Consider the following 13,272-nt stretch of genomic DNA (forward strand, 5'->3'; position numbering starts at 1 on the left):
GGTACACACGTGTCCGAACCGTGTCCCGAACCGTGGCTTCTGATCCGTACGGACCACGGATAATCCGTGATCCGCAACACCCCTAATCAAAAGCAACCATTTTCTGTGGTTGTTTGTTTATTATTGAGAAAGAAAAGTTGACTAAACATTTGATATTCTTTCTTTAGCATTTTCTACAATTGAGCTGGTAAATGAACATATTTTTAAGTTTAAGTTTATAAATATTAAACCTAAAATCAGGTGATGAATCTACAAATAAGATCCAAATTATCTAAATGGGACAAGAAAGAGACGATAATCGACATAAAGCAGACCAAGTAAAGTAACTGGATTAGATATGTTGTAATACAAATATTTTTTTAGAGTATTTTTAGATGCTTTTAGGAAGATTCTTCTACTTCCCTTTGAAACAGTACTGCTGATTCAAATCTGGTTCATGTGACATGGTGGGTGTAAGAAATTCTCATCATTTTGTTAATAACTTGTGTACCAGAGCTCCAGCTACTATTTCACAAAATATTTTGGAAAACAGAACATGTCTCACCAGAGAAGACTCGTCATCTGCAGGCAGGAGACTTATTTGGTCCGGGGAGGTGATGGAGGAGCGGTTTGTGCGGGGAGTCCGGGGTGAGGGCAAAGTGTCCCACGCGTTGTAGCCGCTCGGAGGTGGATTGGGCATCTGGACCCCTGAGCGCTGGCAGCACTCCTCTGCGTTGTTCATCCACGCCTCTAGGAGCTTTTCTCTGTCCCAATCTGATACAAATAGTCACAATTTGGTATGGCAATGACAATGTCTTTATAAAAGTTAGTATGTTTTAATAGATCATTTACTTTTGTTGGTATGTTTGCTAAATAAATCAAAAAGATGGTATGGCCAAAATGACAAAAGTCAACTCTCTTTTTGTGTTTGTTCTCTATTAAAGACCAAATACACCTTTTCCTCTGAGAGTAAAGACTTTTTTTCAAGTCCCACTCCAATCATCTTTTAATCCATTTTATGTACTATGATTAGGTCATTTTTATCCAAAATTTGGTGCATAGTTTCTGCAGAGTGGCAGGAGCTCATTAGAAATTTGCCTCCAAGTTCTGGATGGGGCTGTTGGTGTAAAACAATTCCGCCCCCCCTTCCCCTCCCCAAGAGTTCCGTATATTTTCTACATCAAAAATAAGCTCTTTTTCAAAGTGCATCTTTTCATCTTCTCCAGATTTGCAACAATTTGAATAAAAAAAACTCAGAAATCCCATTTTAAGCGTAATTTTCTTAATATGTTTTGTGTTATGAGAAAAAATGCCACAAGAACATGTTAAAAACACCATCAGAGTGGTGTATGAGCCTTAAGTGTATCCCTGAGTGTTGGTACCATGAGCGCGGAGCAGAGCTTCGGCAGTGAAGAGCGGGGCCTGCAACATGTCAGCTGTCTCCACTATCAGCATGTCCTTTAGTCTCCGCAGATCCTGAGGCCGCAAGCCTTCATACGGCTATAGAGCGGGAGAGAAGAGTGGAAAAAATATGATTGCTGGCAAGAGAATAATGGGAAGGTAAGATGACATGTATTGAGATGGGAGAGGGGGAAAAAAAGAGCTAAAGGTCATCTTGTGAACGAAAAAAGCAGAAGAGGACTGAACAAAAGAGGAAAAGTAATGGCAAAGGTGGAAAGAAAAGAATAAAAACTCAACTCTATTTCTAAAAAAACAGGAAATTTCATACAAAACCTTTAATCTTTGTTATTTGGTTGATGTTTAATTCAAAGGAAAAAAATTATACGCCGTCACAAAGACACTTTCCTTTTTTTTACAGTGTAGAACAGAATTTCACCCACAATGCTTTGCTTTACATAAAATAATTAATTTTCAAACTGTTAAAAACAAAAACAAGCTAATCTAAAAACCATCATAATTATTTGAATTCAAAGGTTTTCTCATGAAAAAGAGTTTTTTCTTACATACTTCTGTCTATTAAGGCTTTTAACAAATAATAAATCACAGAGCACAGGCTTTCTTTTGTTTTATTTGAAACTTCTCATCACTTTTTTTTGTTGTAAGAGGGGTTTTCAGTTCAGGCACAGACACATGACTTGTGAACACCCATTGAGCTAATAAATGACACACATATAGGAGTCACATGCTTTACGCTTGACTGTTTCTTGTGACTAGTTTGTGTGCGTTCCTCTGAGGTTCTGTCCAGCCAAAACATCTGACTGTGGAGAGGATAGCCAGCACACAGTTTGAATGACAAATTCAAATCTAAAATGCTTTATTACGGCAATTGTGAGAGATACAGAGACAGGTGGGGTTTGTAAAATTTGCTGAATAGCAAAACATCTTTATCATTATCACATTATCACTATTATGAGCTTAATGGGTACAATTCAAAATTTTAAGTCCAATTTTGTGGCCCTTCTCTTATTGATGACGGTTTCCAATAGTCGCCAGGTCAGGTGGCTGGGCTCTGGGCTCACAAGTCCTGTAGATGCCAGGTGTCTGTGCTATTTATGCTGTGAGCCGCAGTAGCGATGGCCAAGAAACGTTCATTCAATTTACCATTTAAACTTTGTGCGGTCGCATACGCCAAAGAACATTTTGGTGAGGAATCTGCACAACAGTTTTGGGGTAGATCCAAACGTATTTGAGAATGGCCAAAGCAGATGGGTGATATTGGGAAGACGGTTGCAGAAAAAGGATCAATGATTTCCTGGTGGAGGTGCAAAGAAAGCAAGCGATGAGTTAGAAGATGAACATGGATTATGAAAGAGAAGTCTATCTTTGATACAGAAATTGATGATGCTTCAAAGAGAAAAGAAATGTCTGCCAGTGCTAATCAGAACATAATACAATCTCATCGCTTCAATAAAACCTGAGATGTTCATCTGGTGTTGCTGTCTGCATTTCTTGACCGAATTTCACCACAAAATGAACCCATTAGCAATCACCATTCTGTCTGTGATGGAATAAAAGCCAGTCTCCAACAGACACTCATCTCCTTTAAATGCCAGGGCTACTATTAGAAAATATATGATATAAAATGTGTATTGTAGCAATGTTTTTTTAATAGAGATACCCTGATCCAGTTACATTATTTGAAATCAAGCCTGATCACACAGTTTCAGATTTTATCAGAATCAGATGTTGTATCCTACTTAGGGATGAATACTTATTTTATTCCTTTAATTATCAGTACTTCATATTATAAGTGTATTATTACAGATAAATAATTTAGTAGAAGTTGGCATAAAGTGCAGCAGAATCCAGCATGAGTTTGATCAGGAGACGCACAAAAGCAGTTTAGTAAAGTAAGCAAGATATTCAAACATTCAGACTTTTGGGCTCCATGAAATGTTTTAATAAAAGTAAAAAAAACTCACAGCAAGTGTCTCTTTTGTTTTGTCTTAACTCAAACAACATCTCACAAAGGCATTCCAAAAGAAAACGATTTGATTGTGTTGTTTTCTCAAATGCTGCTAAGAGAAACGGCAGTGAGACTCCTGCTAAGGGACTACAAAGCGCAACCTCCAGGAAAAAGTGATTAAAAAAAGAAATTCATTATTTCTTTAAAAAAAAACTAATAAATATGAGCTATTTCTGAATACTCATCATCATATTCATGCTACAATGATTTTGGAGGAAGAATCTTTAATGGAGGTGTGAATAACAATCAAAAATGTTCAATAACTCTGACGATGCTGAAGCTAGAGTAACTAAACTCTCTCATGTTAATAATTATCTATTTTTACTTGTTTATAGCCAACTATTTTTTCCAGCTGAATGTTGCACTATTTTCACTTAAGTGTTCAAGCTACTTCACAGAAATGCTCCATTTAAGTGCCAAATGATAAAATAATGTGAATAAAATAAAATTCGGTGAAAACCTGTTTGATTATTTTTTTAAATGTGTTACAAAAGCATTGGATATTCAATATCAGCATATACTTAGAATCAAATGGCTCTTAATCGGATAATTGTATAAAACTGTATTCTAACAATGGTTTTTGATTTAAAGTTGTTTCAACAAAACAATCACGCTTTCATTTCATCTGCTTCCTGTAGACTCTTCAGCTCCTGCTGGAAACTTATTTGGGAAAACCCCAAACAAAACTTTCTCCAAAGGTCACAAACAGATCTGGTTGCTCTAACTCCGTTTCATAAACAAGCTGAGCTCAACTACTAAGTTTTGTGTTTTTAAGATGAGGGAAAACAGAGTAAATTCAAGAAATTCTGACACAAACGGCCCATAAAAAGGTTCCAGGTTAGACTTAGAAGTTCTTCCTTGTGCATGAACATCACTATAGCTTTCAAAATATTGGGTCTACTAGATCTGAGTATACTTTATAGTTAACTTGAAACAATTGAAGCTTTTTTATTGATTATGAAAGTCATTTATGGGATAATGTATTGAGATTGAATATTATGTCAAGTTTTGTTTTGGTGCACTTGATTTTCTGTACCTCTCGTCGGTCTAGGGCCGCGTACTCGGCTTCTATATCTTCTGCCTCGGGGCTGAGAGAGAAGACCATCTGCGACTCCAGGCGAAGGGCCAACTCCTTGTGGTGCTGCTTTTCTGCAAAGTCACATGGAGTCTCGCGGTTTTCATTCTCTGCAAACAGGTCTGCCTCACTCTCCACGAGCAACTGAAAACAAGAGGACAGCTTGGCTTTGGAATACGTGTGATACGAGCAGCATTCAGAAAGAAATTCACAGATTCAATTATATAAATATAGTTGAATAAAAACACATTGTGTAAATGTGTTTAGCAAGAATGTTTCACCAGCATTAAGAGTTGTTGCTGAAAATTATTTTTGTAATATTCCTACTATTGTTACCATTCAGACAAATAATTCACAAAAGCATTTTTTATTCTTACATCTTCAATTTTGACAAGCATTAAACTGAATTTAGACAAAAATGAATTTAACAGTCAGAATTTAAAACTATTTTATAGCAATTCAAGCAAATTGTCTTTGTTTTATTCTTATTTTCTCCATCTCCGTTGCAGCCATGCAGAAACACTGCCTCCCTACGGTTATAAACATGTAATGACCTGGTAAATAATGTTCAATGTAAAGCAAATGCAGCAGAAAAGTCTGCAATAAAGTGTAACCCTGAAGCACACTGACATTTTCATTGAGTTTATGCACTGAAAAAGGTCCTCTTCTTGTGACCCTGTTCTGGTTCATCGTTAGCTCAGCTTCATCCGAATAATTCTTCCTTTTCTTCAAACTGGGACAGTACTGACTGTAATCTGTATCAATAAGTTAATAAATACTGCAGAAAATCAATTAAATAGATGATAAATCCTCTATATTTTCAGTTTAAGAAGAGCAATAAGGAGGTAAAATGATAGTCATTTCCTAACTAGGCTGCTTAAATGGGCTACAACTGCTGCTACTACAAGATCCACATTTAGAATAGCTCTCATCTCGCATCCAGCTGGAGAGTGAAGTGGCACATTGTGTCCATCAGTGATCCGCCTGCAGGCTCACCAAGCTGCTTTGTCAAGAGTTGCAATCATTTAATCAGTCTGGAGACGCTATTTTTAATAAAAAAAATGATAAATTGGACCTATTTTCTTGAGGCAGTTAAACCACCAGGCCAGGCTGATGCACAGTTTACAGTGTCTGCATTTTACACACGTCACTAATTTTATTAGAGACAATAGTTGTAAATAGAAAATGAGTGCAAAGTATGTTTTCTACCTACCACACCTGTGTGACAAAGCTACACAGCACAAACAATTGAAAATTTAAATTTTAATTATTCTTCCTTGTTTTTTCTGCTATTGTTACGCTGATTAATGTGTAAAAATAGACTTTTTTGATAGTTTATACAAGTACCTGCCTATATTAAAGACCCACTCTGATGTAAATTGTGTTTTTTGGTGTTTTTAACATGTTCTTTTGGCATTGTTCTGATGATAGCATGTATAAAGAAAATTAAGTAGAGGTTGTCTTGATTGGTTTGATAAAAAAAAATTATAATATCAACTACAGGCTTCCCAAATGCTCTTTTATGCTTTTGAAATAAGCAGTTAATGTTGGGGACTTGTTGTAGTTTGTATTACTGTTAAATTTGATGCAAATATGTTCACTTTAACAGAAAATGAATATCGGCCAAAATGTTGCATATACACTTAAAAAAAATATTGGTATTGGCTGATCTTTAATATATACCACAATTTTTTATCCATTTCAAAACTGCACCAAAAATATGCAAGAAATGGTCATGGTGCAATAAATGTAAACAAATAAAAATGCATGAGTCAGTCTCCCTCCTCAAGTATGAAAGGACGGCCATACAAAAGAGAAGAGAACGAGAAACATTACGAAGAAAGTAAATATATAAAATGAATACAATCTTAGTGAATAAAACTAAAATAGAAGAAGAGCTGCAGGAGGGAAACTGGAAGTGGCCGGCGTATCGGGGCCGTCTCACACTTGCTGATGTGTCATCACCAGAGGTGAAACTTAATAAAGGGGGTGATTTTTTTTTTTTCAGCATCTGCACGAGTTCTCTCTTTAAGGCTGTGTTAGCTTTGCATTATGACAAATAAAACTATGAATTACATTGATTGATTTGTGCATCTGGGATTTATCTAGAAAACAAATATTCTTTTATCACAAACATATGACTTTAAACTATTGCCATTCTGTATTAAAAAAAAAATTATAATAGAAAATATAATTAAAATGTGTGTAACATTGACTTTAGTAATCGATATGTATAAAACCTGTAAAGATTTTTAATTAGAACTCTTGATATTTTATTCATGAAACTTTGCATTGGTGTTGTACTAATGATTACGTGCTGACATTTCTGATCCTGTGTACTAAATACTGTAACCTCACCTCAACACAAGTCTTCATGCCTGAGGCAGCAGCATAATGGAGGCAAGTGTTCTTCTTGTTGTCAGAGGCATTGACATCAGCCCTTTCATACTGTCCGTGATCCAACTTTGCTCCCGTCCAGGAAAGGATAATTTGGAGGCATTCCGCTCTGCGCTGTTCATCTTCGTACGGCCGTGAGATCCTCGGCTGCAGCGCCCCCTCGGAGGTCAAGATCAGGGGCCCCATGCAGAGGAGGTGCAGAGACGTCTCATTGTGCACATTCCGCTTGTTAGGATTGCCATCTTTGTTTTGGAGAAACGGCCTTCAGGAAAAAAGTTTGGAAAAGTTCAGGAGTTATGTGAAGGCAGTGCACAGTTTTCTCTTGTTTATCTCATTAGTTATGTTCTTAAAAAAAATATAGATGTTTTAAGGCTCCACACTACACACTTAATACACTTTTCTTAGACAGACACAAACATTTTCAACATTTTCTCTTTTGTTCAAACCTTTGCTGAAAGATGAGTGCAGTTTCATAGAATGAAAACATGATAGCAATAAAACTTTTATGTAGATTTGGCACAAATTGTCACATACAACAACCAATCAAGACGCGGAAAAAAAAAGAGAATACAAAATAACAAAAATAAAAAATCAGCTAAACGTGAATCACGATATAGCGAGGGACCACAGTACTGATATTTTTTTTCATTTATACAAATTTTGCTGATGTTCAGCAAAGTAAAAAATAGATACGTATCAAAAATTGATTGGGCAAATGCAGTATCATTTGAAAACCACAGATATGAACAAGATTGTGTTGGTTAAAGGTTATAAAATCAATCAAGAAGTAAATAATCGATATCTGGCAAACTGCAGTTTCTCCTCCTTCTTGTGTTTTTTTGTTTTTTTTGTTTTACCGTTTTTGTCTTTTTATGTACATGTGATGCAAGCAAAAAGTCGTCCAATCTTAAGATTGCTTCTTCCAAGTCAATACCTGAATACATTTCTCTGTCAAATGCCATGCATTATCATTTATAGCTTTAAATGCCATATGAATAAGAGACATCTACTTTTTGTGAACACTGAAAAAAATGTGTTTTATATCAGTCAATCTTTTAATTCTACACTCACTGTCATTAATACAAAAAAACATTTAACATGAAGCAGGACTGCATACATCCCAACTGAAGAAAAACATTGCGATCCACGAAGACTTTAGAAAGCATCACAATCAACCCTGTATGCTAGAAAAAGAGAACGCTCCTGGAATCTCATTCTATTCCAACCCAGCATGTTGCATTCCTGAGAGCAGATGGCTATGGGGAGGGACAGATGGGATAGACATATAGAGACTGAACAGGAACATTTTTCTCTTTTAAAACAAGAACCATTTGCAGAGTGCTAAAATGTGAAGCTACTTGCTTAGAATTAGAGTACGGGTGATTATCACCTCAACAAACAGCCCCAATGTTCCCCTTACACAGTCGAAAAATGTATTACATTTATTTTGATTGTTCCATTGGATGTGAGGCGTAACCTGACCTGATGAGGCGTATCATGGCGTGTCTAGCAGCATAGTGCAGCGGAGTGTTGTGCTGGTAGGACTCTCCATACGTAGCGTTGGGATCCAGCGCCTCCTTAAACTGCAAGTTGCTCTCATACAGTTGGCAGGCCAGCAGCTCGTCCCCGTTGATGAGAGCCTTGCGGAACTTGGTGGCTGTGTTCCCCATTTCGTCCCCGACCCGGGGAGTTCAAGCCTGGACAGACACAGCGGCCTTTTAAGTCGTTTTCAAGCCGTTGGAGTCAAACAGGCCAGCATGCTGCATGTCCTAAAAAAGGAAAAAATAAGGAAAAAAGGGAACTGTTAAATCCTTTGTGCTGGTTATTGAGTCCGGAGAGGCCTTGCCAGCAGAGAATCAGTCACAAGAATTCCATCCTGAAGGCTGCTCGGGCTTCTCTGCAACCAGCGTCTGTGTCCGCGTCATCGGGGCATCGTAACCCCCCTCCTTATGTTTTTATTTGCTTATTTGTGTTTTTTTTTTTTTTTCACTGAACATAGAAAGCACATAGCTCACACCGTGAAAATGATAAGACTTCCTGTTGCATCACCAGGAGCTTCCACCTCTTTATGCCAACTCGGTCCGTCCCACTGAGGCCAGCACTCATTATGGAGCAAGATATCCTTTAATAGAGAAGACCACGCAGCGATCCTTCCTTCCGCTTCTACCAGAGCGCCACATGCTCATAAATGCTAGTGCAACGTGCAGAATTTGTTTACTAGTCAGTTTTACATATCACACATTTTTAGCACCATGTGGATTGTATTTAATCCCAAAAAACACTCTGAATATTTCCTTGTCATGCAACCAAAATAAACTAAAGAGGCTCTAAATAAAGTTTAATATCTAGGTAATGATTTGATCCTACATGTACGAATGTGTAACGTCGCTGGCCACATATTAATCTGCCTTCTTAATATGGATGTTCTGGGTGGCAGCGTCTCTAAATAGATAACAGAGCATGGACTAAATTGGAAGTTTAGTTTGTGCACGGTTCAACCGTTTTTCCCTGAGGTTTGGACTTTTTATCAGCTTGAAGAATGTTGGCAGTCAAAGCATGAAAATGGTTTGATAAACCAAAATATGTGTTTGGGAGGGATTTGTGGAGGCATTCATTTTCATGACAACATTGTGCGGAGAATTTCTTTCCCACGAGAGAATTTGAAGTAGGGATAAAAATAAATAAACAAATAAAATTGGAGGTGTTTGCTTAAAATTAAAACGATTAAATTATAATTACTCTTTTTGAACATGGTTCTCCCTTTTTTTGCCCAAGGAATTAACTGCCAAAATGGTTTAAGTCCACATACCAGCTACACAACCTTCCACAGATTACACAATGTAAAAACCTGTCATTCAACATTCATGGTATGTGCTATTTACAACTTATTTAGAGAACTCCAAACCTTCCTGCTGCCTAGTAATCCATTTTATAAACACACTATGTTCCCATTTGTGGTCAAGGGGTTGCAGGAGCCTACCCAGCCACTGGAGGTCAAAAGTGGGGTACACCCAGGATAGTTTATTAAGACAAACAAACACTCTCACCTAAGGGACCATATTTAGAGTCACCAATGAAACTATGAAGCATGTTTTCAGACTGTAGGGGAAGCCAGAGTAAACACATACATGCATATATGTGGAGAACATGCAAACTACACACAGAAAAATCTAACAACTACCAGTACACCATTCAGCCTCTTCCATGGGGATACAGAGTATATATGTTTTAATTTGTAAAAAAAGAAATGACAGAAAGAGGTTGACCAAATGTGTTTGTGCATCGTTTTATTTTATTTTTTAATAAAGTTAGCCGTTTGTTAAAAAAGAAAAAAAAAACACTGCTAACATTTACTTTAATATCCCATAGAACAGCTAATGCTAACACTCAACCTAAACATACATTGTTGAGTAAATGAACATCTTTATATACTCACAGACATGAATTTTCCAAACTCTTAAGGAAATATTTTTAAAGTAACTATTTGTGGTCTAAAACACAGTTTTTGCGCATTATTTGCTTATTCTTTTCTAAAAAATGTGTACTGCTATACCACGAGCTACATCTAGAGGCCAAACTTAGACGCCCCCCAGGAGAAACAGAACAATGTTTACAGTGTTAATGATCTGAACATTTTTGTTCAAACTTCTCCTTTTGAGAATCCATGTAACACTGTATGATATTAACAATCTCATTATTTCACTAATACATTTTACAGTATGGGAACTGTATGAAATTAATATCAATATTTTCAAAACCTATATACAAATGTGTCGAAATATGTAAACTCAAAATTAAATTGAATCGAATTGAGTGATAGAAAAAAACTGAAAAAAATCGGAATCGAATCAATCCAGGATCTTGTGAATCAAATCAAATTAATCCTGGAAATTATCGATACCCAGCCCCCCCAAAAAACCTGTTATTTTCTAGGACATAGTTTCTGCAGAGCAGCAGGAGTTCGTCAGAAATCTGCCTCCAAGTTGTAAGCAAAACTGTTGGCGTGGAGAAAGCCTATCTTCATTTCCCATCATCCCTTTCTTTATATTCTCTCCTGCTAGCTTACAGCTCTACACAACCTCAACCTAACATTACCAGGGCAACAAAAATGGCGAGCTATATTGGAGATTACCAGTCGTACATGTTTTGTGCCAGATACCAGCTCAGACGAGGAAAACAAAGACATTCGTGGATGTAATTGTCAATAGGTGTATAAATTGGAATGGAGTGGAGCAGGGAGCTTGTGGCTTACCATTGTAGTCACATCTACAATCTTTTTTCCAACAGCATCTTTTCATTGGCTCCTGATTCACGATTTGAATAAAGAAATACTCAGAAATGCAATTTTTAGCTTAATATTCTTTATATATATATCCTCATTCATAAGAAAAATGGCACAAGAACGTGTTAAGAGAACCAGTAACACAATTATCATTGGAGTGGGTCTTCATTATTCCTATAACACGTCTCAGGAAAGATCTAGTGCATCTAGTAGTGCTGGACGATATGAAAAAAAATTGTATTTCACGATATAAATTATTTTATACCACAATAACAATATATCACGATATACCACAATAAAGTAGATTTTTAGTTATTCTCTGAAAAAGACATTGGCAAAAATGTAATTACTTACTTTTCTCTGACTTTATATTTTCAAGTAACTAAATTGTCACAAATGAGAAACAAGTGCACAACAGTTTCAAGTTTCTTAGTAGGAAACCCCCTTTTTGCACGGAAGTTCAGCAACAAAAATAAACAAATGAAAACAATAGAAGAGAACATGCACGATAGACACTCTTCTATCACCCACACGATATGTATCGTCATATCACCCAGCACTAACATCTAATAAAAACAAAATAAATGCTACTTACTTTAAATCTGCATTACTTAAATGATTATTTAGCAATCAGACACAGTATTCCCCCTAACATTGGCCCATAGATCAAAGAAGAACAAAGACATTTTTGTCTAGCAGCTGCATTTTTGTCCTACTTTTGGAATCAACCATTTGACTTCTCAAATGTTAACATATTTCTCCAAACCATCATTATTTTGTAACAAGATTTTTTTTCCTACAAAATAAAATACAATAAATAGAGTACAAATTTTGCCAAAGGATAGATTCCTTCAAAACATCGTATTATTATGTGTGCGATACAAGCAAAAGAACAAGAATAGTAGCAAGAACAAAGAAACATAAATTCAAATCAACATTACATTGATTAAATTGTTGTGTTTTTTAAAAAGGTCCTGTGATGCAAATGTCATTTTCTCACTTATTGAGTTTGATTTGATAACCTTGTGACCATGCAAAATGTGATAAGAAATACAGAAAGCTTTGAAGACCAGTTTAAGGAAATTATAACAGTGATCTACTTTTTTATTCACTTTAACTAGATTAATATGCACAGTTCTAGTGTCATCCTGTACTGTCAATAACCAGATCTATGTTTATGCATAATAAAAACAGCGTGTCCATCTTATAAAATGCAATAAAAGGTGTAAAGTGCACCTCATAGACCCGTTTACAATCCAATCTGTGTACCAAGTTAGTGTCGTGAGGACAGGCATGACACTGCAGACAATTACAGGATAAATCACAGTTAGCGTCTCACTTGGAAAAGTGCAATAAGAGATGACACACTGAGCAAAGTGGTATTTAGTGATTAGTCACGCGCTATTTGAGGATGTTACAGCCTCTTGTTATTTAATTAATTTACTAATATGATTATGGTCAACGATTCTCAACGTAACAGCGACAACCAACCATTCCTGAGATTAAGCAAACAGCTAGCAACATAACTAAACAAAATACAAACATATCGCTTGGCCACTTGTCATTTCATCCTTTCACATGGGCCTTCCCTTCACTATATCGTGTGTGATTTTCATGTTCATTTGCTCTGACCTAAAGCATTGTATCTTGTGATAATAAGCAGTCCTAGATAATGTTTTGTTATGGCAAAGACACTCGCCGACCACTAACCTTAAGAAATGTTAGCTGAAAACATGTCACACCTTTGTCGGGGACAGTGGGAATGACAAAAACACAACGTTGCTGGCTAGCAATGTTTTCAAAAACAAAAACATCGTGACGCTAGCATGTGCGTTGATGAACGTCAGTGCATGCGTTTGCGGCTCAGCTAGCAAGCTACTTACTCTGCAAGCTAACTTCATGCTAACTGGAACAGTTGTTAAACTCGGGAAATAAAGACTGACAAGTGTTTAGACTTACATTAACTGCGCATGTCTCTAACGTAGAACAGCCAGTGGGGTAAAGCTTTCACTTGGGAGGTAAATTCCAGTGTTTTTGTCCTCGTTGAGTGAGGCGACCCTCCTCTAAACAGTGGAGCTGCTATATTTCTCCTCAACACTCTGGTAACTCTGC

General features: G+C 36.6%; 1 protein-coding gene across 3 annotated transcripts in view; it reads right to left on the bottom strand.

The window, feature by feature from the left end:
* LOC112143438 (ankyrin repeat and IBR domain-containing protein 1) overlaps nucleotides 1-13,266 on the bottom strand; it is a 38,152-nt gene extending 24,886 nt beyond the window's left edge. Inside the window, exons 1-6 of one of the 3 annotated variants that reach the window (XM_024267398.2) lie at nucleotides 13,120-13,266; nucleotides 8,361-8,575; nucleotides 6,840-7,140; nucleotides 4,443-4,625; nucleotides 1,362-1,479; nucleotides 545-753 (exon numbers count right to left, since the gene is read on the bottom strand). In XM_024267398.2, the coding sequence (XP_024123166.1) occupies nucleotides 545-753; nucleotides 1,362-1,479; nucleotides 4,443-4,625; nucleotides 6,840-7,140; nucleotides 8,361-8,548 (999 nt within the window). In that variant the 5' untranslated portion in view covers nucleotides 8,549-8,575; nucleotides 13,120-13,266. Of the gene's footprint in view, nucleotides 1-544; nucleotides 754-1,361; nucleotides 1,480-4,442; nucleotides 4,626-6,839; nucleotides 7,141-8,360; nucleotides 8,648-11,514; nucleotides 11,533-13,119 lie in introns of those variants that run through there. The other 2 variants (XM_024267396.2, XM_024267397.2) reach the window with 2 other exon arrangements.
* Nucleotides 13,267-13,272: the final 6 nt, after the last annotated feature.

This window comes from Oryzias melastigma, linkage group LG16 (assembly GCF_002922805.2).
Source record: "Oryzias melastigma strain HK-1 linkage group LG16, ASM292280v2, whole genome shotgun sequence".
NCBI lineage: Eukaryota > Metazoa > Chordata > Actinopteri > Beloniformes > Adrianichthyidae > Oryzias > Oryzias melastigma.